The sequence below is a fragment of the Pogoniulus pusillus genome, chromosome 15 (genome assembly GCF_015220805.1).
Source record: "Pogoniulus pusillus isolate bPogPus1 chromosome 15, bPogPus1.pri, whole genome shotgun sequence".
In the NCBI taxonomy this organism is placed as follows: Eukaryota; Metazoa; Chordata; class Aves; order Piciformes; family Lybiidae; genus Pogoniulus; species Pogoniulus pusillus.
The window spans coordinates 22,331,820-22,358,252 of NC_087278.1; the positions used below are offsets into that span (position 1 = coordinate 22,331,820).

Genomic DNA, 26,433 nt, shown 5'->3' on the forward strand with positions numbered 1-26,433 from the left:
CTAGTCCTCAGACAGACCTACCTTCTCACCAGTGTAATTCCTGCCCAAGCTACCTCTGGGAGAGATGCGCACTGTGAGCTACCAGGGCATGGCTTCCCACCTGCTGCACCCTCCAGACATCCCCTGCTACCCTAACATATCCTCTTAATGTGTTCTAGCTCACAAACTGCAGGCCACTCACCGAGTTTTAAGGTGTCATCCACCTTGGAATGGCATCTGACAGACAGGAATGTCACAAACCAGCCAGAGCTGCATCTCAGTCGCTTTGGCACTGAGCAATCTAAGTGGGGAGCAGCACTCCCTGGAGAATTTCTGATGGCCTAAGCAGGTCAGGATGGAACTGGCTTCTGTAATGTTGTTTTTCTCCTCCTGGACTCTGCAGGAGGACAGATTGACAGGGCTGTGACCTGAAAGAACAAAGATGCTTTTCCTGCAGGAGAGCTGCTTATCAAAGCTGAGAGTTCCCCACCTAGGTGTATATTTCTTTGGGTGGGCAGATGCAGAAGCTCCCCTGTGTACAGGAATTTCAGGCCTGCTTTAGAGCCACACCTGTGCTTGAGAATCATGTGCTGGTTATTTGCACTAAGACCAGAGCTAGTGGACAGGTGCAAATAGCACCGTGTTTGTTAGGGGGACAAAAGTGGTCAGGGCAGGGTGGAGGTTTTGCTTTAGCTGTTGATTTTACTGTCTCCAAGGCCCTTGCTTTGTGTGTAGTTGTTTTGTCATGGTCAGTGTTTGTATGGCTTCCCAACACCTTATCTAGAGTTCAGCTTTCAGGCCCCCACTTGCAGGGAGCCTGCCAGACCAGTCTGCAGTTACAATGTCCTACTGGTTTTCAAGTGAGAAGCTACTTGTGCCCAGGTGTCATTTTGCAGGACAGGTGAAGGTTCATTTCATAGAATCATAGAATCAAGCAGGTTGGAAGAGATCTCCAAGCTCATCCAGTCTAACCTAGCACCCAGCCCTGTCCAATCAACCAGACCATGGCACTAAGTGCTTCTCCTGAACACCTCCAGGGATGGTGACTCCACCACCTCCCTGGGCAGCCCATTCCAATGCCAATCACTCTCTCTGCCAACAACTTCCTCCTAACATCCATCCTAGTCCTCCCCTGGCACAACTTTGGACTGTGTCCCCTTGTTCTATTGGTGGTTGCCTGGCAGAAGAGCCCAACCCCACCTGGCTACAGCCTCCCTTCAGGTAGTTGTTAGACAGCAATGAGCTCTGCCCTGAGCCTCCTCTTCTGCAGGCTGCACACCCCCAGCTCCCTCAGCCTCTCCTCATAGGGCTGTGCTCCAGGCCCCTCACCAGCCTTGGTGCCCTTCTCTGGCCATGTTCCAGTATGATGACACTGCTGCTTGTACAACCTTCCTCTGATAGCTTGCATAAAGCATGAGTGGGAAATCTCACAGCACAATTCAGAATGTGCTGTTCTGATTTGTTCACCATCTCAAAATACCATTGAAAGAGTCATAGATCACAGGCTCACAGGATGTGAGGGATTGGAAAGGACCCAAGGAGATCATCGAGTCCAACCCCCCTGCCAGAGCAGGACAATCCTATCTAACACAGATCACAGAGGAATGCATCTAGGCAGACCTTGAAAGGCTCCAGAGAAGGAGACTCCACAACCTCTCTGGGCAGCCTGTGCCAGTGCTCTGTGAGCCTTACAGTAAAGAAGTTCCCCCTTGTGTTGAGGCAGAACCTTCTGTGCTGCAGCTTACACCCATTGCTCCTTGTCCTATCCCAGGGAGCAGTGAGCAGAGCCTGTCCCCCCTCTCCTGGCAGCCCTCAGATACTTATAAACATTTATCAAATCCCCTCTCAGTCTTCTCCAGACTAAACAGCCCCAGGTCCCTCAGCCTCTCCTCATCAGCCATGTCCTCCAGTTCCCTGATCATCCTCATCGCCTTCCACTGGACCCTCTCCAGCACATCCCTGTCCCTCTTAAACTGGGGAGCCCAAAACTGAACACAGTATTCAAGATGGGGTCTCCCCAGGGCAGAGTAGAGAGGGAGGAGAACCTCCCTTGCTCCTCAACTGTTTTTCTTTACTTATTCTTTGGGTTCTGATGGGTTTTTCTGGGGGGGTTGTTTGAGGATTCTGGGGGGAGGGAGGGTGTTTGGGTTTTTTGGTGGGTTGATTTTGTTGGTTTGGGGTATTTTGTTTGGTTTGGTCAGTTGGGTTTTTTTTTGTTGGATTGGGGTTTTTTTTGGTTGGATTGGGGTTTTTTTGGTACCAAATTGCTTCAGAATTCAGCAGAGAACCAGAAGGTTTGCTTCAAAGTATTAAAAGCACCAGGCTGACCCCAGGAATGTGCTACAAAGTGTGTGCTGCTGAGTAAACACCTTGCCCTTTGGCAGGTGAGTTGCTCCCTCCTAGCAGGGCAAACCAGACAAGTCATTTGGCTTAGGGTGTCACAGGAGGATCCAGATTCAGGAGAGAGACATCCTTCAAGGTGTGTTCTGCTAGCAGCTCTGTCACCCTGTGACCCATGCCATCTGTCCAGCCTCAGCCACAGGGATGAAGAGAGTTACTTGCATTGCACTCGCAGGCTGATACTCTAGCACAGACTGAAGGAGTTTGCTCAGCAGTGCAAACACCTACCCAGGGAGTGCTGTGTTCAGTTCTGGGCCCCCCAGTTTAGGAGGGACATTTTGGTGCCTGAGCATGTCCAGAGAAGGGCGACGAGGCTGGGGAGAGGCCTTGAGCACAGCCCTATGAGGAGAGGCTGAGGGAGCTGGGATTGGTTAGCCTGGAGAAGAGGAGGCTCAGGGTGACCTTATTGCTGTCTACAACTACCTGAGGGGTGGTTGTGGCCAGGAGGAGGTTGCTCTCTTCTCTCAGGTGGCCAGCACCAGAACAAGAGGACACAGCCTCAGGCTATGCCAGGGGAGATTTAGGCTGGAGGTGAGGAGAAAGTTCTTCACTGAGAGAGTCATTGGACACTGGAATGGGCTGCCCGGGGAGGTGGTGGAGTCGCCGTCCCTGGAGCTGTTCAAGGCAGGATTGGACGTGGCACTTGGTGCCATGGTCTGGCCTTGAGCTCTGTGGTGAAGGGTTGGACTTGATGATCTCTGAGGTCTCTTCCAACCTTGGTGATACTGTGATACTGTGATACTGGAAACTGCTTGGTTTGCCCTTTTGAGTTGAGCGTTCGCCTCCTTCCTGTAAGGTTTGCTTTTGGGTGAGTCCTGCACCCCTGTCCCTTCAGACAGGGAAAAGCTAAGAGGATTTTAAGTTCCTCCTCTCCAATACAGAACAGAACATGTCTGAGGCTTGCAAAGGCTTACACTTGGCAGGGTTAGGAGTCTGGCTGTGCCCATGATGTGGTCTCTGTTCAACAGGCATTCCACTCACTGGCCAACATGAACAAATATTTGTGAAAAGTGACATATTACTGCCAATATTGTGGCAAAAATAAGGGAAATAGCAACTTTTTAAAGTAGCTGAGGAGGTTCTTACGTTAGAGTAAGTCTCAGGAAGCTTAATTAGTAGCAAGATAATACACTCATAGGTGTGCAGTAGCCTGCATGTGGTATTAACATGTCTGTTAGTCATATGTCTGCACATCTGATACATAGAATCATAGAATTAACCAGGTTGGAAGAGACCTCCAAGATCATCCAGTCCAACCTAGCACCCAGCCCTATCCAGTCAACCAGACCATGGCACTAAGTGCCTCATCCAGGCTTTACTTCAACACCTCCAGGGACAGCGACTCCACCACCTCCCTGGGCAGCCCATTCCAATGCCAATCACTCTCTCTGCCAGGAACTTCCTCCTAACATCCAGCCTAGACCTTCCCCTGGCACAACTTGAGACTATGCCCCCTTGCTCTGTTGCTGGTTGTCTGGCAAAAGAGACTAACCCCACCTGGCTACAGCCTCCCTTCAGGTACTTGCAGACAGCAATGAGCTCTGCCCTGAGCCTCCTCTTCTGCAGGCTGTACACCCCCAGCTCCCTCAGCCTCTCCTCACAGGGCTGTGCTCCAGGCCCCTCACCAGCTTTGTTGCCCTTCTCTGGACACTTTCCAGTACTTCAACATCTCTCTTGAATTGAGGAGCCCAGAACTGGACACAGTACTCAAGGTGTGGCCTGAGCAGTGCTGAGTACAGGGGCAGAATAACCTCCCTTGTCCTGCTGGCCACACTGCTCCTGAGCCAGCCCAGGATGCCATTGGCTCTCTTGGCCAGTGGGCACACCTGCACTTGGCCTTGTTCAATCTCATCCCATTGGCCTCTGCCCACCCTAACCAGTGCTGTTAATTAAAATGAGAGCTGTCCACTGAGAAAAAGCAATGAGTGGATTTATACTGTGACAGCTGCCCATAGCCTCGTTCATGAAACGATGGGCACGAGCAGCACCGCGGGGAGCAAGGGTTCAACTGGAGCCAAAGACATTCACTTGATGCACATTCAGCAGCCTGGATGCTGCAATTTATGCTTGTTGTGCTTGAATGAAAAAGAAATCTTAAATCCCAGCTGGAGAATTCACAGGACTTCTTAGCTCTTTAGATTTGCTTTATAGCTCTGCAGAATCCCGTCTGGGAGGCATTAGCAGCAGTAATAACTATAGCACTTAGCACTTACTATAATGCATTCCTTTTGCAGATCTCAGAGAGATTTGCAAGGTGAGTGCAGAGTTATGATCCTCCTCTCAGAGGAACTGAATGGATACATAGGAAGGCTCAATCACAGGGATCTGCTAGAGGGAGTCCATCAGAGAGCCACAAGGATGATTTGGGGACTTGAGCATCTCCCCTACAGAGAGAGACTGAGAGCCCTGGGGCTGTTTAGTCTGGAGAAGAAAGGGCTCAGAGGGGATCTGATCAGTGCCCATAAATATCTGAGGGGTGGGTCTCAAGTGGAAGGGGCCAAGCTCATTTTGGTGGTGCACAGCAGTAAGCCAGGGAGCAATGGACACAAACTGGAACAGAGAAGGTTTCACTCAATGTGAGGTGAAACTTCTTTAGAGTGAGGGTGACAGAGCCCTGGAGCAGGCTGCCCAGAAGAGTTGTGGAGTCTCCTCCTCTGGATGCATTCCTGCATGGACTACCCTGGGTGATCCTGCTTTGGCAGGGAGGTTGGACTCTGTGATCTCTGGAGCTCCCTTCCAACCTCTAAGGCTCTGTGATTCTGTGATCACATGCCCAGGGTAGCACAGGAAGGTGAAATGGTGGTGCAGTGACATTAGTTCCCTCTGACCTTAGATGCCAGTGTGGGCATAAAGTGTAATTTAGGTCCATGTTCTGCAGAGCAATTCAGTACCATAGCCTATGTCCCTGTGGACCTAATGAGGGCTGCCAGGGAAGATCTCCTTTTCCAAAAGGCATGCTTGCACCTAGCTTCCCAAGCAGATCTTTCTGGCACTCCAAGCCATAGCCTTTCAAAGCTCTTTTTGGAAGAGCAGAGAGCACAGCCAGCAACTCTAAGTCATCTCCAACAACAATGCTTCTTTCTTTCAGCCTCTTGGGTACTGTTTTCCTTCCATCATGAGTGCATTCTGATGGCTGTGGTGCTGCTGCTTGGGTAGTTTAATGTCCTGGCAGCTTGACCTCACTAAATAATATTGCATTTGACTTCAAAGCTCTCTGCTGCTTCAGTTAGGTGTTCTACAGCTTGCTCAGGGCAGTGTCTGCCCTACAGGAAAAGGCAATGGGGAATCATGGCCCCTGAGTGATTTTAGCATGGGGGTAAAACAAGGAGCAATGGATACAAACTGGAACAGAGAAGGTTTCACCTCAACATGAGAAGAAACTTCATGGTGAGGGTGGCAGAGCCCTGGAGCAGGCTGTCCAGAGAGGTTCTGGAGTCTCTATCTCTGGAGACATTCAAAACCCACCTGGGAGCATTCCTGCATGGACTGTGCTGAGTGATCCTGCTTTTGGCCCAGAGGTTGCACTCAATGACCTCTGGAGCTCCCTTCCAACCTCTAACATTGTGTGATTCTGTGATCACATGCCCAGGGTAGCACAGGAAGGTGAAATGGTGGTGCAGTGACATCAGTTCCCTCTGACCTTAGGTGCCAATGTGGGCATAAAGTGTAATTTAGGTCCATGTTCTGCAGAGCAATTCGGTACCAGTAGAAACTGAGTATTGGGGAAACTGCAGCTGAAGTGAGCACCATCAAATGTGTCATTGATTTTCTTATCCTGAAAACTCACCATAGGTGATTTTTCAATCTGAACTAATGATACTGGTGGATAGTGACAGTGTTTTAGGCCAGGTGCCTGACCTGAGGGTGAGAAGAGGATGTGCCTTATCCATACAGTTGAGCAAGACATCACTATGGTGTCCAGAGGAGCTTTGGTGGGGATCTCTGTCTCTGTAGCTCAACTCGAACAGATACATTGGGGATGTGAAGTTAGGCAATTCCTCAAGCATGGGGTGGCTGGGCCCAGAAAGTGGTGGTGAATGGTGCCACATCCAGCTGGCAGCTGTCATGAGTGGTGTGCCCCAGGGATCAGTGCTGGGCCCAGTCCTGTTTAATGTCTTCATTGATGATCTGGATGAGGGGATCGAGTCCTCCATCAGTGAGTTTGCAGATGACAACAAGTTGGGAGCAAGTGAGGATCTGTTAGAGGGTAGGAGGGCTCTTCAGAAGGATCTGGACAGGCTGCACAGATGGGCACAGTCTAGTGCCAGGAGTTTTAACAGAGCCAAGTGCCAGGTTCTGCACTTTGGCCACAACAACCCCATGCAGGGCTACAGGCTGGGGACTGAGTGGCTGAGAGCAGCCAGGCAGAGAGGCACTTGGAGTGCTGGTTGACAGCAGCTGAACATGAGCCATCAGTGTGCCCAGGTGGCCAAGAAAGTCAGTGGCATCCTGGCTTGGATCAGGAATAATGTGGCCAGCAGCACCAGAGCAGTCCTTCTGTCCCTGTACTCAGCAGTGGTTAGGCCACATCTTGAGTGCTGTGTCCAGTTCTGGGCTCCTCAGTTTAAGAAAGAAGTTGAGGTGCTTAAAGGTGTCCAGAGAAGGACAGCAAGGCTGTTGAGGGGGCTGGGGAGCCCTGTTAGGAAAGGCTGAAGGAGCTGGGGGTGTTCAGCCTGCAGAAGAGGAGGCTCGGGGCAGACCTCATTGCTGTCTACAACTACCTGAAGGGAGGCTGTAGCCAGTTGGGGTTGGGCTCTTCTGCCAGGCAAGCAGCAACAGAACAAGGGGACACAGTCTCAAGCTGTGCCAGGGCAGGTTTAGGCTGGATGTTAGGAAGAAGTTCTTCACAGCAAGAGTGATTTGGATTGGAATGTGCTGCCCAGGGAGGTGGTGGAGTCACCATCCCTGGAAGTGTTTAAAAGGCTGCTGGATGAGGCACTTAGTGCCATGGGTTAGTTAAGTGGAAGGGTTAGGTGATGATCTTAGAGATCTTTTCCAACTACTTAATTCTGCCATTCTATGATAACCAGTTCTAAAACTAATGCCCAGGTCTCAGCATTCATGTAGTAGACATCTCCTGTTAAAATCTGCCAACAGTTTCTTCTCTGTGTTTATGGAACTGAGCACCTCTTGCCCAGGCATAATCTTCTCTGCAGCTGAAATTGTCACAGCATCACAACAAGATTCATCAACGGGTGAGATCCCAGAATATAATCCACAGAGATAAATGTGACTCTTAAGATCCACTGTCAAGATGACAAATGTGTCATAGAAGCAAGATGTGGCAGTGATACTGCTGAGCTGAGAAAAAAGATATTCTTCTCCAAGCATGTAAAGGGAAAATCATCTTAGGGCTGCGCAGAAGGGCATTTGCTGGTGCCAGCTTTCTGCTTCAGTGCTTGGCTGTCTTTTGGCAATCTGCCATCTAATAGCTCCCTGCATGCCCACAGGGCATTTTGGTGGAGGAGAGACATATGTTAGTGCAAGAGCAGAGCTGGTATGGATGCTTGATGCCAGTGACATGGAACAGAGGCTCTCGAAAGGTCTTGTGCATTGGTCTGTCTAGCCAGTCAGAGAGTGAAGACTCTGTGCTGGTTTCTGCTTCTGGGGTCTCAGAGCTAGAATTAGCACAACAAGGAGCATTTTTCAGGTTTATTGTTGAGGAAGCTGCTACATAGCTTTTGTTGTGGCTGTAGCTGCTGCAGGAATGCTGTGGAATGGGAAATTAGAATTCAGGTAGTCCGAAGGAAAAAGTCTGCATTTAGAGATGAGCCACACTGGGGCAAGAGGTAAGAAGTACAAAGGTTTCACAAGCCACTGTAAAGTCTACTGACCCATTTGGTTAGCACTCTTGAAACCATGAGACACTTGAATCACAGAATCAAACAGGTTGGAAGGAGACCTCCAAGATCATCCAGTCCAACCTAGCACCCAGCCCTGTCCAATCAACCGGACCATGGCACTAAGTGCCTCAGCCAGGCTTTGCCTGAACATCTCCACCACCTCCCTGGGCAGCCCATTCCAATGCCAATCACTCTCTCTGCCAGGAACTTCCTCCTAACATCCAGCCTAGACCTCCCCTGCCACAACTTGAGACTCTGTCCCCTTGTTCTGTTGCTGCTTGCCTGGCAGAAGAGCCCAACCCCACCTGGCTACAGCCTCCCTTCAGGTAGTTGCAGACAGCAATGAGGTCAGCTCTGAGCCTCCCCTTCTGCAGGCTGCACACCCCCAGCTCCCTCAGCCTCTCCTCACAAGGCTTCTGCCTTACCCACGCTGCACTTTGGACACTGAAGCACCTTCACTGCAAAGTATGTGGTAGATGGAAGATGTAGTGAAGGTCAGGAGGTGCAGAGGTGAGCTGCTTCTATGTCTGGCAGAACCAGAGCCTCTGGTGAGCTCTCATTTGCTTATAAGCAGTGGATTTCACAGTATCACAGTATCACCAAGGTTGGAAGAGACCTCACAGGTCATCAAGTCCAACCCTTTACCACAGAGCTCAAGGCCAGACCATGGCACCAAGTGCCACGTCCAATCCTGCCTTGAACAGCTCCAGGGATGGTGACTCCACCACCTCCCCGGGCAGCCCATTCCAGTGTCCAATGACTCTTCTGAGGTTGGCAGGGAGCTACTCCTGTAAGGCTGGATATTTCACTGAACACATGTGGTACAGGACAGGAGGCACCAGGATTTCCACTGCTGAGCTGCTTTGTGCCAAGGTGGGAGGAAATCTGCATTTACCTCATCTTTTAACCTTTGTCTCAACTCCCAAAATTCCATGGAGGAAGCAGCCATCCAGATGGCACAGGCTGTATACCATGGCCCTAAACAAAACTCAGTTTGGGCTAGAGGCAACCACTTAAGAGAAAAAAACTAAACCTCTTTCTTATTAAAGCATTCCTGTGGTGGATTTACCTCCAGCATTCTTGGTTCATGTTTGGTTCCAGTAATTATTTAGCTGAGCTGCAAAAAAAAAATGCCTGCCTTGTTTGTAGGCTGGAGCTGGGGTGTGGACATAGCCCAGCATCCCTGAGAACTCAGCCAGGCAAGGGAGCCATCCAGGCAGTATCTGCTCTGCTTTCTCTCGTGTTCAGCCCCACTTTGTACACAATTCTTCTACATCATCTTCTGTTTTCAGGATCTGTTAACTCGTCTGAGTGAATCTGCCAGCATCTGCACACGTGTTTATCCCCTGATATTGAAGATGGTTTGGAATGGGCTGCCCAGGGAGGGGCAACAGAAGAAGGGGACACAGTCTCAAGCTGTGGCAGGGGAGGTCTAGGCTGGATGTTAGGAGGAAGTTGTTGGCAGAGAGAGTGATTGGCATTGGAATGGGCTGCCCAGGGAGGTGGTGGAGTCGCCATCCCTGGAGGTGTTGAAGCAAAGCCTGGATGAGGCACTTAGTGCCATGGTCTATGGCTGGGCGCTAGGTTGGCCTGGATGATCTTGGAGGTCTCTTCCAACCTGCTTGATTCTATGATTCTATGATATGAAGTGCCAGGTAAAGTAAGGGATTGCCCTGCTGGGAGCATACTGCATTGAGGAATACAGTCCTTGTCTTCTCTCTGTCCTGACCTTTAACTTCTAGGTCATCATTCTTCTAATACTTGAATCCATCTTAATACTCTTTATTGTCCTTAACCTTTTCCATCAGTGAAGTATAATAAATGGCTGTGAGCTAGTGCCAGCAAGGAGAAGCACAGGAGTGTCTTCAGCCTGTGTGCCACTGCAGCTATGGCCCTCACTTTACATTTGGCTTTCAGCAGCAGTAAGGTTGGGGAAGTGTGAAGTACACTCTAAGACATCTCTCTGCGTGAGCTTCAGATCTGGGTGGACTGAAGACCTCTGTGTGCAAGTGTGTATATGTGTGTGTATATACATATGTATGTATAAAATAGACAGAGATCAACATCAGGCCACTCCTTGAGTGCTGTGTCCAGTTCTGGGCTCCTCAGTTCAAGAGAGATACTGAGATACTGGAAGGTGTCCAGAGAAGGGTGACAAAGCTGGTGAGGGGCCTGGAGCACAGCCCTATGAGGAGAGGCTGAGGCAGCTGGGGGTGTGCAGCCTGCAGAAGAGGAGGCTCAGGGCAGACCTCATTGCTGTCTACAACTCCCTGAAGGGAGGCTGTAGCCAGGTGGGGTTGGTCTCTTCTGCCAGGCAAGCAGCAACAGAAGAAGGGGACACAGTGTGAAGTTGTGCCAGGGGAGGTCTAGGCTGGATGTGAGGAGGAAGTTGTTGGCAGAGAGAGTGATTGGCATTGGAATGGGCTGCCCAGGGAGGTGGTGGAGTCACCATCCCTGGAGGTGTTGAAGCAAAGCCTGGCTGAGGCACTTAGTGCCATGGTCTGGTTGACTGGCTAGGGCTGGGTGCTAGGTTGGACTGGAAGATCTTGGAGGTCTCTTCCAACCTGGTTGATTCTATGATTAGGTGGTGCCACGAAAAGCCTTGCAGCAGAAGGATGGGTGCTAGGTTGGACTGGATGATCTTGGAGGTCTCTTCAACCTGGTTGATTCTAAAATTCTCTGACATCAGAGGATGACTGCCAAGTGTAAACTCAAATGTAAATCAGGAGCCATAGTCTAGGGGTTCCCTGGTTTGGGTAAGGCAATGTACATCTGAGTGCTTGATGAAGGTTGTTCATTTCCAGCGGTGCAGAAAGAGAAATGTGATTACCCCATCAGCTTCCCTTTGGCACCTCTGACAGTTTTGGAACAGTTTGTAGATACTGGAGCAGTTCAGGAAGAAAACCTCATTCCAGAAGAGTCTAGTCCAGATTCTGACCTAAAGACCAGGAGATAACCTGAGGACACATTGCCATTAGCTTACTTCCATCGATTTTGGTGGTTCAGACAGCCAAACGAGAAGAGAATTGCCACTGATGTCAGCCGAAAAAGGGTTTGACCTATGAACTCAAACACAGCAACTTCACCTGGCTCTGAAGCCAGACATAAAGAGGAGCAGAAACCAAGGCCGAGTTAACCCTTTGATGACCTGTTATGATATTTCACACTTGTGTGTGCCCTTGTTTTTCATTTTGTACTCTTAATTCACGGGATGAAGTTTGCCTACAGAAGTGGATGTCATGTGGAAGCTGAGTTCCTTGTTCTTTTCTTTTGCCTGTCACTGCCTGCATGTTCTCTATTGATGTCTTGTTCCTGGTACTTGACACTGACCATCTTGTCTGTGAAAGGAAGCACTCCAGCTGACTTGCCTGATAAGAAGAAAGGAAAGTTTGCTTGGTTTAGTCACTCCACAGAAACCCATGGTAATGTTTCCCTGTGCTCTCTGTCCACGCTCCATCCCTCTGATGTACAATGTGGCTTTGTGTATTTGTGCATGTGCTGTGCTTTCCTCTGTTGCTTGTGCAGTATCTTCTTCATGCACTCAAGATAACAAGCTGCTCTGCAAAGTGACCTCTTGCTAATGTTTAACACAAAAATGGGTTTCCATTTGCAAATGAGCTCAAAAATACCTTGCAAGTGCTTCGCCTCATCTTCAAAGATGACTCGCGAAATATCAATGTCTTGGGCTTAGTCTGGGCTGCAAATTTCCATTATGAATGTTGGGTCCTCTTACAGCTTACTTAACTCTTTGGTGTTGCTGTGGTTCAGAGAACAGAGATTAACAATATCTCTGTCCAGAGGAGCAAGATCTGTTCTTAGAGATTTCCCTGTTATGAAATTAAGGTGCAAACGAGACCAGAGATCACCACAAAACTATTCAGTAAAGGATGAGGTTGGACAAAACAGAGGGTGAGGGGCCTGGAGCACAAACCCTGTGAGGAGAGGCTGAGGGAGCTGGGGGTGTGCAGCCTGCAGAAGAGGAGGCTCAGGGCAGATCTCATTGCTGTCTGCAACTACCTGAAGGGAGGCTGTAGCCAGGTGGGGTTGGTCTCTTCTCCCAGGCACCTAGCAATAGAACAAGGGGACACAGTCTCCAGTTGTGGTGGGGAAGTCTAGGCTGGATGTTAGGAGGAAGTTGTTGGCAGAGAGAGTGATTGGCATTGGAATGGGCTGCCCAGGGAGGTGGTGGAGTCTCCATCCCTGGAGGTGTTGAAGCCAAGCCTGGATGAGGCACTTAGTGCTGTGGTCTGGTTGACTGGCTAGGGCTGGATGCTAGGTTGGACTGGAAGATCTTGGAGGTCTCTTCCAACCTGGTTGATTCTATGAGAGAGAGAGAGAAAGGGGAAAGAGATAAAGAGAACAGAGAAGAAGGGAAGAAGCAGGGAAGGAAAAGAGCTAGGATCTGTATTACCATCAGTCGCACATGGGAGGGAGAGAGAGACAAGTGCATGGCCCAGGCATGATCTGTGGAGTTCCTCAGAGGTTCTTCTGGTGGAAGACAGCTCTGGTGGTGCTGCTGGTGGTGGTGCAGCTCTGGAGGTCCACACTTGGTGGTCTGGTGGAGGTCCACCCTTTGGCAGGCATTGCTCCTGTCTTTTTGTACAGTTTTTTAGATGGGTGTTGTGATGGTTTGGATGTTCCCTGCTCCCCCCCCTACTTTGGAAATCATCCAGACCAGACTCAGCCAGCTCTGGAAGTTGAATGAAGCTTATATTTACAGCTAGCACAATATACAAGCAGATAGTTACAGTACATACAGTTATATACAGAAGGTAAAAGGTAATACAGAAACACAACAGCCCTCCCAGAAACCTGAGCTCCCAGGAGGGGCTCCCAACCACTCTTCCACCTTCTGCCACCCCTCTCAACCTTAGCCCAGTCCCAAGGAAGAGTGGAGGTTTGGCCAGGGGGGTTAGGAAGCAAAGTGGATTAATCAGAGAGACAGGAGAGAGATGCAGCTGGGAGCTCCCCAGCAGGAGTAGTGCCTTGTCTGTGTTTTGGTTCTTCTTGTATCTCTCAGTGAACCTATGAGGTGCAGCTCCAGGGGACCTTGCTGTGTATTCTCATGCATTGGTAGGGGTCTGGCAGCAGTGCTGGGGGAGGGTCTCTGCCTCCTCCCTGCACTGTACCTGTCCATACCCCAAATACACAGAAGCCTTTTAGTTTGGGGGTAGCTGACATAAAATGTACACATCCTGGGCATTCAAGCCAGGCTGAGGTCCAGGAATTTCCAAGGCATAGTCTGTTGATTTGCATCCCTGAGCTTTTGACCAAGCACCTAATCTGAATCCAGGAGGCTAACAAAGGCAATCTTTATCTTTGCTGATGAACAAGAGAGAGGATTTAGACTCTCCCACATGTACAACAAAATGTGGGTTCAGCTGATTCCTTAAAGTGGCTTTTCCAGATTAAGATCACTGAAGCATCTGGTCTCTGGAAAGGAATGGGCAGCGTTAGACTGCAGTGTGGCATAGCTATGGCAAGAGTGCCAGGCAGTCCATTCTTTCATCTGGTCCTCAGAACACAGCACAGCAACTCTGGATTGCCCTAAGATGTGTGTTGTAGGCATGGGAATTGATGGGGTGGGATGGTGCTGGGGTGCTATGGAGATAGGCTGAAGGAGCTGGGAGTGTTGAGTCTGGAGAAGAGAAGGCTCCAGGCAGACCTAATAGCAGCCTGCCAGTACCTGAAGGGGGTTAAGAGAAGGCTGCAGAGAGACTGTCTGCAAAGGCCTGCAGGGACAGGACCAGGGCAATGGCTTCAGACTAGAGCAGAGCAGATTGAGATTGGATGTTAGGAGCAGGTTCTGCACCATGAGGGTAGTAGAACACTGGAACAGGTTGCCCAGGGAGGTGGTTGGAGCCCTATTCCTGGAAATATTGAAGGTGAGGCTGGACAGGGCTGTGGGCAAACTGCTCTAGCTGGCCATGTCCCTGCTGAGTGCAGAGAGGGTTGGACTGGATGAGCTTTGGAGGTCCCTTCCAGCCCAGACTGTTCTGTGATTCTATGAAGGAAAGATACAGGCTATGAAGGACAAATAGAGGCTGGGTGCAGAGTGGGTTGAGGGTAACCCTGAAGTAAAGGACTTGGAGATGCTGATTGATGAGAAGCTCCCCATGAGCCAGCAGCATGCTCATGCAGCCCAGAAGGCAGCTGTGTGCTGCATCAGGAGGTGATTCTTCCCATTTGCTCTGTTCTGTGAGATCCTGTCTTGCATTCTGTGTCCAGTTCTGGTGTCCCCATCGTAAGAAGGATAGGCAACTCTTGGAGCAAGTCCAGAGGAGAGCCATGAAAATGATCCCAGAGCTGGAGCACCTCTGCTATGAGGATAGGCTGAGGGAGCTGGGGGTGTTCAGCCTGGAGGGGAGAAGGTTCTTGGAGGGCTTCCAATAACTGAAGGGACCCTACAGGAAGGCTGCAGAGTGACTTCTGAAAAGGGTGTCTAGGGATAGGATGAGAAGGAATGGTTGGAAGCTGAGGAACAGTAGCCTGGATCTTAGGAAGAAGTTCATCAGTATGAGGGTGGTAGGACTCTGGAATAGGTCCCCTGGAGAGGTTATGGATGTCCTCTCCCTGGAAGTGTTCAAGGCCAGGTTGGATGAGGCCTTGAGCAACCAAGTCCAGTCCAATGGCAAGGATTTTGGAATGGATGATCTCTTAAGATCCCTTCCAACCTAAGCCATTCTATGACATTTCTGTCCCAATGATTTCAAAGCAGGAAGCCAGAGCCTCTTTGGAAGAGCCTTCTGATACCTTTGTAGCCTCTAAAAGAAAAACCTGAGCCCATGACCCATTAAACATCTGCCTAATGGAACCTACTTGTTCTACATTGCTTTCTTTTGCATCAAGGGTTCAGAGATAAGAGGTGATCTTAGTATTGAGCAGTGTATTCTTACAGGCTATTAGAAGCCTCTTTACCAGCTGATAATGCATGCTCTGAAGTTTGATTTGAGATGTGCACCCCACAGCTAGTACAGGTTTTGCCTTCAAGTTCTGCCAGGCATCTGAGAGCTCTGCATAACTCCTCCAGAATTCAGTTTTAAGTATAATTCCTAATTTCTTTTGTGTGTTTGGAAAAGGAGGGAGGGAGGAAGAAAGAGAGCACATTCTGGATCCTATCCATTGTCCTAACTTATGTTGGAGCTTATGAGGAGCTGGAAGCCACTGGTGGAATGGAAGTGATGGTTACTAGAGCTTATGAGGAGCTGGGAGCCACTGGTGGAATGGAAGTGATGGTTATTAGAGCTTATGAGGAGCTGGGAGCCACTGGTGGAATGGAAGTGATGGTTACTAGAGCTCATGTAGGAGCTGGGAGCCACTGGTGGAATGGAAGTGATGGTTACTAGAGCTCATGTAGGAGCTGGAAGCCACTGGTGGAATGGAAGTGATGGTTACTAGAGCTCATGTAGGAGCTGGGAGCCACTGGTGGAATGAAGTGATGGTTACTAGAGCTCATGTAGGAGCTGGGAGCCACTGGTGGAATGGAAGTGATGGTTATTAGAGCTCATGTAGGAGCTGGGAGCCACTGGTGGAATGGAAGTGATGGTTATTAGAGCTTATGAGGAGCTGGGAGCCACTGGTGGAATGGAAGTGATGGTTACTAGAGCTCATGTAGGAGCTGGGAGCCACTGGTGGAATGGAAGTGATGGTTATTAGAGCTCATGTAGGAGCTGGGAGCCACTGGTGGAATGGAAGTGATGGTTATTAGAGCTTATGAGGAGCTGGGAGCCACTGGTGGAATGGAAGTGATGGTTACTAGAGCTCATGTAGGAGCTGGGAGCCACTGGTGGAATGGAAGTGATGGTTACTAGAGCTCATGTAGGAGCTGGGAGCCACTGGTGGAATGGAAGTGATGGTTACTAGAGCTCATGTAGGTTCACAGCTAAGCTTGCTTTCATTCTGTGTTTGTTCCATCATACTTGTGTAAAAGCCTAGAAGATTCTGTCCAGCTCTCAGTAGGCAATAGCCAGCATAAAATCTCCAACACCATCCATATTCATTAGCTTGTTCTGTTGTGATACCTGAGTGGGTCACTGAGTGTGAGTTCCCTTCTTGTCCCTATAGGTCCAGTGCACAAGTGTAAGGTTGAAGCCCATTAGTGGTTAATAATATGAAGGTGCTGCATCAGTGTCACCTGAGTGGGTCATGAGTGTGAGTTCCCTTCTTGTCCCTATAGGTCCAGTGCACAAGTGTAAGGTTGAAACCCATTAATGGTTAATAATATGAAGGTGCTGCATCAGTGTCACCTGAGTGGGTTAGAGAGTCTGAGATCCCTTCTTGACCCTATAGGTCCAGTGCACAAGTGTAAGGTTGAAACCTGTTAATATATGAAGGTGCTGCATCAGTGTCACCTGAGTGGGTCATGAGTGTGAGTTCCCTTTCCCTTCTTGTCCCTATAGGTCCAGTGCACAAGTGTAAGGTTGAAGCCCATTAATGGTTAATAATATGAAGGTGCTGCATCAGTGTCACCTGAGTGGGTCACTGAGTGTGAGATCCCTTCTTGTCCCTATAGGTCCAGTGCAGAAGTGTAAGATTGAAACCTGTTAACATATGAAGGTGCTGCATCAGTGTCACCTGAGTGGGTCAGAGAGTCTGAGTTCCCTTCTTGTCCCTATAGGTCCAGTGCACAAGTGTAAGATTGAAGCCCATTAATGATTAATAATATGAAGGTGCTGCATCAGTGTCACCTGAGTGGGTCACTGAGTGTGAGTTCCCTTCTTGTCCCTATAGGTCCAGTGCACAAGTGTAAGGTTGAAGCCCATTAATGGTTGCTATATGAAGGTGCTGCATCAGTGTTACCTGAGTGGGTCAGAGAGTCTGAGTTCCCTTCTTGTCCCTATAGGTCCAGTGCACAAGTGTAAGATTGAAGCCCATTAATGATTAATAGTATGAAGGTGCTGCATCAGTGTCACCTGAGTGGGTCACTGAGTGTGAGTTCCCTTCTTGTCCCTATAGGTCCAGTGTACAAGTGTAAGGTTGAAACTTGTTAATATATTAAGGTGCTGCATCAGTGTTACCTGAGTGGGTCATGAGTGTGAGTTCCCTTCTTGTCCCTATAGGTCCAGTGCACAAGTGTAAGGTTGAAACCCATTAATGGTTGCTATATGAAGGTGCTGCATCAGTGTTGCTGATGTGGTACTTGCTGTCAGCCTAACAGCAGCCATTTGTCTGAAAGCTTGTCAGTCTGGGCATTTTATTTTGTGTTCTAATGACTGCAAAGAAAGGTTGAGAAGGGCAGGAAGGTGGTTGGGCTGGTGTGAGTAAAGGAGTGGGGTTTAAAAGTGTTCCATTGAATCGAATGAAAGCTTCTTGTTGGCTTTGTCAGGTTCTCTAATTTTCAATGATCCTCATTCATAAAATTCCCAGGAACTGACTCTGAAAGAGAGCAGCTGCTTTTTTTTTTTGCCTGTTCTTTTAGCATTTGAGTGTATATTCCTGCAGCCCAACCTGTGCAGGGGGGCACTAGGCTTGCTCAGCCAAGCGCTTCATCCTCCGCAGCTACAGCTGAGGGTCTTTTCATCAAGCTGGTTCCTTCTCTCGTGTGGTTTGTTAACAGGTGTGCCAGGTTCTAATGGTCAACCCTCTCTTTTTCTTCCCTTTGACTCTTACAGTGAGCATGCCCACCAGTGAGACCGAGTCCGTGAACACAGACAACGTGCCTGGAGCTGACATGGAAGGCGAAAACTGCGGTGCTAGGCTGGCGTGAGTAGGGCTAACAGATGCGTGTGCGGGGGGCTGAGCTGCCTGCCTCACAGCCAGGGCAAACCTCGGCAGCTTCCAGGGCAAGGGAATCCCACAGAGGGTGGAAGGAGAGAGTGCAGGTCCAGTAGGACAAGGGAGGTTATTCTGCCCCTGAAGTCAACACTGCTCAGGCCACACCTTCAGTGCTGTGTCCAGTTCTGGGCTCCTCAGCTCAAGAGAGATGTTGAGGTGCTGGAAAGTGTCCAGAGAAGGGCAACAAAGCTGGTGAGGGGCCTGGAACACAAACCCTATAAGGAGAGGCTGAGGGAGCTGGGGGTGTGCAGCCTGCAGAAGAGGAGGCTCAGGGCAGACCTCATTGCTGTCTACAACTACCTGAAGGGAGGCTGTAGCCAGGTGGAGTTGGTCTCTTCTGCCAGGCAACCAGCAACAGAACAAGGGGACACAATGTGAAGTTGTGCTGGGGGAAGTCTAGGCTGGATGTTAGGAGGAAGTTGTTGTCAGAGAGAGTGATTGGCATTGGAATGGGCTGCCCAGGGAGGTGGTGGAGGCACCATCCCTGGAGGTGTTGAAGCCAAGCCTGGATGAGGCACTTAGTGCCATGGTCTGGTTGACTGGCTAGGGCTGGGGGATAAGTTGGACTGGATGATGTTGGAGGTCTCTTCCAATCTGGTTGATTCTATGATTCTATTGATCCCTATTCTTAATTGCCATGTAAACTCACCCTGGATGCTGCTAGGGAGCCTGTGCCTCTACGCAGATGTAAGTAAAACACAGACTAGTTGATTGGTTAGGGCTGGGTGCTAGGTTGGACTGGATGATCTTGGAGGTCTCTTCCAACCTGGTTGATTCTATGATTCTATGATTCTATGACTGCCCAGGCTAATCATAGGATTGTCAGGGTTGGAAAGGACCTTGAGGATCAGCTAAGCTCCAACCCCTCCTGCCATGGGCAGGGGACACCTCACACTAGAGCAGGTTGCACAGAGCCACATCCAGCATGGCCTTAAAATCTTCCAGAGATGAGGCTTCTATCACCTCCCTGGGCAACCTGTGCCAGTCACTCACCACCCTCATGCTTTAAGAACTTCTAACATTCAACCCAAATCTCCCCTTCTCTAGCTTGGATCCATTCCTCCCCACTTCTGACACTACCTGACACCCTAAAAAAAAAAATCCCTTAGCAGCTTTCTTGTAGCCCCCTTCAGCTTCCACCACCTCCCTGGACAACCTGTTTGAGTCTCTCACCACCCTCATGGTGAAGAACCTTTTTCTAACGTCCTCATACTAATCTAAATCTGCCCTCCTCCAGCTTGGATCCATCCCACTCATTCCTGTCTCTACCTGACACCCTATAAAGTCCCTCCCCAGCTTTCTCATAGCCCACTTCAGACATTGGAAGGCCACAATAAGGTCTCCTCAGAGCCTTCTCCTCTCCAAACTAAACAACCCCAACTCTCTCAGCCTGGTTTCATAGGAGAGGAGCTCCAGTAGATTTAGTTCTGCTTAGGAGCTAAAAGAAGACCTGATGGATAACAGAGTTCTTCATTAAAACTCCTCTTTGAAGAGAGCTAATCAGAGCTAATCCATGTAGACCAAGGAGCAGAAATGTCTGGTCTGTTTTTAATGTCTCTGACAATTCTGGTACATGTTGCAGTGTCTTGTAATAGAAATACATGAAGGATAACTCCCATCCTGCAGCCTTCAGATGGTGAGCACAGTACTGCAATGACAAAGTACATCAGATCAGTTTGAAGAGAGTAATGCCTCCTTGAAATTGCACCAGTGGAGCTAATGGAGATGCTCAAGAGCATGTGAGATAGCACTTGTAAAACACCTTATCATGTAGTATATGTTTTAACATCATAAAGAGCATGAGGACAACCACAGGGCTGCAGCTCCTCTGCTGTAAGCACAGGCTGAGAGAGTTGGGGCTGTTCAGTCTAGAGAAGAGAAGGCTCTGATGAGACCTTATTGTGGCCTTCCAGTATTTGAAGGGAGCTACAAGAAAGCTGGGGAGGGACTTTTTAGGGTGTCAGGTAGTGACAGGATTTGGGGGGGATGAATCCAAGCTAGAGGAGAGGAGATTGAGATTAGAAATGAAATTAGGAAGAAGTTCTTCACCATGAGAGTGATGAGACACTGACACAGGTTGCTCAGAGAGGTGGTGGAAGCCTCATCCCTGGAAGTTTTTAAGGCCAGGCTGGATGTGGCTCTGTGCAACCTGCTTTAGGGTGAGGTGTCCCTGCCCTGGGCAACCTGCTTTAGTGTGAGGTGTCCCTGCCCATAGTGGAGGGGTTGGAACTGGATGATCCTTGAGGTCTCTTCCAGCCCTGACAGTTGGGTGATTGTGTGGAGAAGAGGCAAGAGTAGTCTGTCCTTTCTTTTTGCATGCCTTGAACAAGAAGAGGCTTTATGCTGGGGGGGAATATGCTGGTCCCTACAGATTTCCTCTGAAAATGGGCTAAGCACATCAGTGCTACAGATTCTACCACGCTGGAGTGTATTGGTGCTCTGCCCTACCCTTGGTCATACCTTGAACTCTTCAGTGTTGATCCTAAGTGTATGCTAATGTTGTGTTTGCTCAGCCCTGTGCTCCAGCTGTCCCAGTGTTCCAGACCTTACAGTGACAGGAGGGCAGATGTGCAAGCCTGGCTGTTTCCTACATTCCAGTCCCATTTTACTGCTCCCAGATTGATGTTTATTGGATTAGACATGTCAGAGGGCATGCTCTGCTTTTTGCCTTTAGTGACCACCTGGATGCATCTGAACCCACTAAGGCTGTCTGCCTTCAGGACGTTGAAGTTCACTACCTGCTGTGTAGACAGTGACTTTCTTACGTCTGTTTTAAGCTCATCTTCTGCTACTTTCCATCAATGTCCTCACCTTCTTATCCTGTGAGCTTTGGTGCTCAACAGTTCCACTTTCATCTTATCTGTCACTCTTATGACTTCCTAAACTGTGATTGTATCTCATGCACACACCCTTGGCCCTCTCCTCTACAAGTGAAGAGGAAGAGATCTTATCTGCATTACAAGATAGGATACATGGAGTATGTTGTGAATTCAATCTGCTGTCCTGTAAGTGTCAGCCAGGGACTTGCAGACCCCAGCAGAAATTGTTTGTGATGGCTTTCCTCCACCTGCCTGCTGTTGCCTACCTGTTGGTCCTTTTAGGTTATGGATTGATGCCTCAAGGAACCAGGCTGGGTCTGTATGTAGCTCTAAGGCAGTTGTAGCTCTTGCTTTAGCACCTCATAGAGTCACTTGTGCTCCTGTCACATTGCCTGCTGTTGCCTACCTGTTGGTCCTTTTAGGTTATGGATTCATGCCTCAAGGAACCAGGGCAGATGTGCAAGCCTGGCTGTTTCCTACATTCCAGTCCCATTTTACTGCTCCCAGATTGATGTTTATTGGGTTAGACATGTTAGAGGGCATGCTCTGCTTTTTGCCTTTAGTGACCACCTGGATGCATCTGAACCCACTAAGTGGGTCTGTGTGCAGCTCTAAGGCAGTTACAGCTCTTGCTTTAGCACCTCATAGAGTCACTTGTGCTCCTGTCACATTGCCTGCTGTTGCCTACCTGTTGGTCCTTTTAGGTTATGGATTCATGCCTCAAGGAACCAGGCTGGGTCTGTGTGCAGCTCTAAGGCAGTTGCAGCTCTTGCTTTAGCACCTCAGCAAGTCACTTGTGCTCCTGTCACATTGTGGGAAGCAGCAGCTGGATGTGTGACCACTCCTTCCAGCTGGATCCAACTTGGAGAACCATCTCTATTCTGTAGTTATGGCTCCTGACACAATGGGTCCCCTGGTGCTGCACAGAGCTAACAACAATGGCAACTGTTCCTATAAAGTTGCATGTATTATTAATATTACAGCTTGCAGTCATTTAATGTCCTTAATCCCAAAGGATCCTAAAGCACTTTTAAGAGCTGTAAAAGCAGGGATTGTTTCCACAGCATTAGAGTTCAGCCACCTTCAGGGTAGAATGAGACAAGGATTTAAGCCTGCAGTGCACAAGGGTATGAGGAGAGGTATGAAGGGTAACTTGTTTTGCACTAAAACTGCACAGGGGATGTTGGCAAGCAGAAGGTAATTGTCTTAGCTGGAATGTAGGCAGGAGAGCTGAAGTTAAACCCAACTCTAAACATAATCATGACTTAGAATGGAGTTTACTTAAAATAGCCCAGCAGGCCCACAGGAGAATGGCAGTACTGTGGTCTGGCACCATGATCACTGTACTGCTGGCATTAGGAGAAGGGATGGCTGCATCCAACACATTGCAGGGCAGGAGACACAGGAAAATGCCAGTTAAACAGAGCTGCTTTTCTTCTGCCAGTACTGTAGATGTTAAAGCAGGGGTCTAAGTTTCCCCAGAGCAGGACACACAGGATACCAACAAGATACCAAGCTAGGAGCAGGTGTGGATCTGCTGGGGGGTAGGAGAGCCCTGCAGAGGGACCTGGACAGGCTGGATGGGTGGGCAGAGGCCAATGGGATGAGATTGAACAAGGCCAAGTGCAGGATTTACTTCTTGGCCACAACAACCCCAAGCAGTGCTACAGGCTGAGGGCAGAGTGGCTGAGAGCAGCCAGGCAGAGAGGGACCTGGGGGTGCTGGTACATGGTAGCTGAAGATGAGGCAGCAGTGTGCCCATGTGGCCAAGAGAGCCAATGGCATCCTGGGCTGGCTCAGGAACAGTGTGGCCAGCAACACAAGGGAGGTTATTCTGCCCCTGTGCTCAGCACTGCTCAGGCCACAGCTTGAGTGCTGTGTCCAGTTCTGGGCTCCTCAATTCATTGCCTCTCTTGGCCCCAGGGGCACATTGCTGGCCCATGCAGGACTTGCTGCCACCAGCACTCCAAGATCTATCTCCATGGAGCTGCTTTCCAGCAGGGCAACCCCTAACTTGTACTGGTGCCTGTTATGCCTCCCCATCTGCAGGACCCTGTGCTTGTCCTAATTGACCTTCATGAGGTTTGCCTTCATCCAGCACTCCTCCTGTCCAGATGTGGTTGGATGGCAGCACAGCCCGAGGGGTGTCAGCCACCCTCCCGGTTTTGTATCATCAGGGAACTCAGTGCCCTCATCCAGCTCACTGATAAAGATACTGCACAAAACTGGACCCAGCACTGATCCCTGGGGAACACCACTGGCTACAGGCCTACAACTTGACTCTGTGCTACCGATGCCAACCCTCTGAACTCTCCTGTGGAGCAGTTTTCAGTGCACCTCACAGCCCAACCCTTTATGCCCCATCTCCTGAACTGTTCTGTGAGGATGTTATGGGAGACAATATCAAAAGCCTTGCTGAAGTCAAGGTACATCACAGCCACAGCTCTGCCTTCATCTACCCATTTGGTCATGATCAGGAGACTACCTCTCAAACAAAAGCTGTCTCCTACTCATCTATTTGCTGTCTAGAACTACCTGATGGGAGGCTGTAGCCAGGTGGGGTTGGGCTCTTCTCCCAGACAACCAGCAACAGAACAAGGAGACACAGTCTCAGGTTGTGCTGGGGGTGGTCTAGGCTGGATGTTAGGAGGAAGTTGTTGGCAGAGAGAGTGATTGGCATTGGAATGGGCTGCCCAGGGAGGTGGTAGAGTCACCATCCCTGGAGGTGTTGAAGCAAAGCCTGGATGGGACACTTAGTGCCATGGTCTGGTTGACTGGCTAGGGCTGGGTGCTAGGTTGGCCTGGATGATCTTGGAGGTCTCTTCCAACTTGGTTGATTCTGTGACTCTATGGTCTCAAAGAAGCTTTTATTTCTCTGGTATCCACACCATAGGTAAATAGAAACTGCCTCTCTGGAGCAATGTCAGTCTTTCAACCAGGAGGAACCCAACATCTAATCTCTGCCTGTTGTGTAAATCCAGTTTCCTAGAACCAAAATCCTTATTCATATTTATTCCTGGTGTAATTCTGCTGCCAGCAGGAGAGCTGTGGCAGGGAGCAGTCCCCCTCCCTAAGATGGGTCTTAGCTTTTTCAGATGCCTGACTTTGAAAAAGGCTTTGTAGGATTCTACAGGACATTGGCAAGTGTCCCACAGCTTCCACAGTATATCAGCCCTGTCGTGGTGTTGCCTTGTACTGCCCTGCAATGCCACACAGCATCTTTTATCCTCAAGGACAACATCTCAAAGCAGAGTTTATCTTATCTCTGATGTGTCACAGACTTGATAACCTGTTTTGGCTGGGTACAAAGAAGCAAGGAGCAAAGGGTATCTGTTTACAAGTAGAGTTCTATACCCAGGACTTCTCTCATGGTTTAAGTCACCCAACTAGCAGCAAAGCAGCCACTCACTCTTTTTAACCCCACCATGGTGGGGATGGGGAGGAGAAAACACAACAAAAGGCTTGAAGGTCAAGACAGGTGACAGAAAGGACTCACTCACCATGTGGGATAGAAGGCAAAAGGCTGACAGGGCTTGGGGAAACAAAATGAGTTTAATCTGAACAACAAAGCTGCCACCAATTCAGCAGCTGAATCAGTGGTAAATTCAACTGGATCTTAAAAACACCTCCCCCCTACTCCTCCCTTCTTCCTTGTCCCCCTCAGTGGCACAGAGGGGCCAGGAATGGGGATTAACCAAAGCAAACAACCTATGCTGGCATTCCAGCTGGAAAGAGCGTGTCCTGAAAATGTTTTGAGCAATGTAATCTTTGCCTGGCTGCTGAACTGCTGCCTGGAGAAGAGGAGGCTCAGGGCAGACCTCATTGCTGTCTACAACTACCTGAAGGGAGGCTGTAGCCAGCTGGGGTTGGGCTCTTCTCCTGGACAACCAGCAACAGAACAAGGGGACACAGTCCAAAGTTGTTCCAGGGGAGGTCTAGGCTGGATGTTAGGAGGAAGTTGTTGTCAGAGAGAGTGATTGGCATTGGAATGGGCTGCCCAGGGAGGTGGTGGAGTCACTGTGCCTGGAGGTGTTGAAGCAAAGCCTGGATGAGGCACTTAGTGCCATGGTCTGGTTGATTGGCTAGGGCTGGGTGCTAGGTTGGACTGGATGATGTTGGAGATCTCTTCCAACCTGGCTGATTCTGTGATCTTTCCTTGGTGCTTCTCTGTCTGGGAAAAATAGTTCCTATGTAGTTCCTGCAGTAGTCAGCTCAGGAGCCAGTGGTAAAGGCCAAAGAGTCAGTTTGCTTCCAGGTTCACTATGGCTGCTGCTGGCTTTCAGCTAATGAGAAGATCATAGAATGAGTCAGGGTTGGAAGGGACCACAAGGATCATCTTGTTCCAACCCCCTGCCATGGGCAGGGGACACCCCACCCTAGATCAGGCTGGCCACAGCCTCATAACAGCCAAGATAACTCCCTTCTTTGAGGACCAAAGGTTCCACTGCATTAGGAGCAGTGGCAAAAAAAGTCTGCCAAGAGCTCTGAAACCACTGCTGACTGCAGTAGAAGAACACAGAGGATTGACCCTTATGTGTCAGCCTCAGCTGCTGCTCCCCAGCTGATTGTGAGCAAGGTGCTTTTGGTATTCAGAGCCAGCTCTAGCTGTGTGTCTAAAGGACAACAGCATGCCCTTGTGGAGAAGGAATTGTCTTCCTGCTTTGGATTCTGTGACAGGCCTTGCCTCTAGTTTGCCACAGAGACAGCAAGATCATCCACTGATCACTGGAGTGCTGGCCTGTCTGTTTTCCCAGCCTCCAGTAGCAAACCAGCTTCATTTTCTTATGGCACTGCTCTGGCAGGGGGATTGGACTTGATGATCTCCTTGGGTCCCTTCCAACCCCTAACATCCTGTGAAATGCCACTTTGGAGGCTATAGCAAGACCCCAAATCCAGCCTATTTGGCAGCCTCAAGCGACATCAGAAAGCATTTTTAATATGGAGTCATTCACCCTGCTTCTGACAGGCAAAAGCTTCTCCATCACAAGGGTCATTTGAAACTTCTCTTTCAGATTCAGGCATGATATGTCCAAAATTGGCTATTTGTGTTTCCAAAAGTCCATCTCACTCTTGGATTCTGCCTCCAAGTAGAAGTCTCTTCCTCCTCCCTTGTCCTTGTCAGCAAGTTTGCAGATGACACCAAGCTGGGGGCAGATGTGGCTGGGTTGGAGGGCAGAAGGGCTCTGCAGCGGGACCTTGACTGCCTGCACAGATGGGCAGAGTCCAAGGGGATGGCATTCAATAGCTCCAAGTGCAGGGTGCTGCACTTTGGCCACAACAACCCCATGCAGAGATACAGGCTGGGGTCAGAGTGGCTGGAGAACAGGCAGACAGAGAGGGATCTGGGGGTGCTGATTGATACCTGCCTGAACATGAGCCAGCAATGTGCCCAGGTGGCCAAGAGAGCCAGTGGCATCCTGGCCTGCATCAGGAATGGTGTGGCCAGCAGGAGCAGGGAGGTCATTCTGCCCCTGTACTCTGCACTGGTTAGACCTCACCTTGAGTGCTGTGTTCAGTTCTGGGCCCCCCAGTTTAGGAGGGACATTGAGATGCTTGAGTGTGTCCAGAGAAGGGCAACGAGGCTGGGGAGAGGCCTTGAGCACAGCCCTACGAGGAGA

General features: G+C 49.7%; 1 protein-coding gene across 1 annotated transcript in view; it reads left to right on the forward strand.

Moving 5' to 3' along the window:
• Positions 1–26,433, forward strand: part of CACNA1C (calcium voltage-gated channel subunit alpha1 C) — a 600,430-nt gene that overhangs the window by 416,773 nt on the left and 157,224 nt on the right. The window contains exon 10 of the mRNA XM_064155731.1: positions 17,834–17,924. Within this exon, the coding sequence (XP_064011801.1) occupies positions 17,834–17,924 (91 nt within the window). The remainder of the gene's footprint in view (positions 1–17,833; positions 17,925–26,433) is intronic.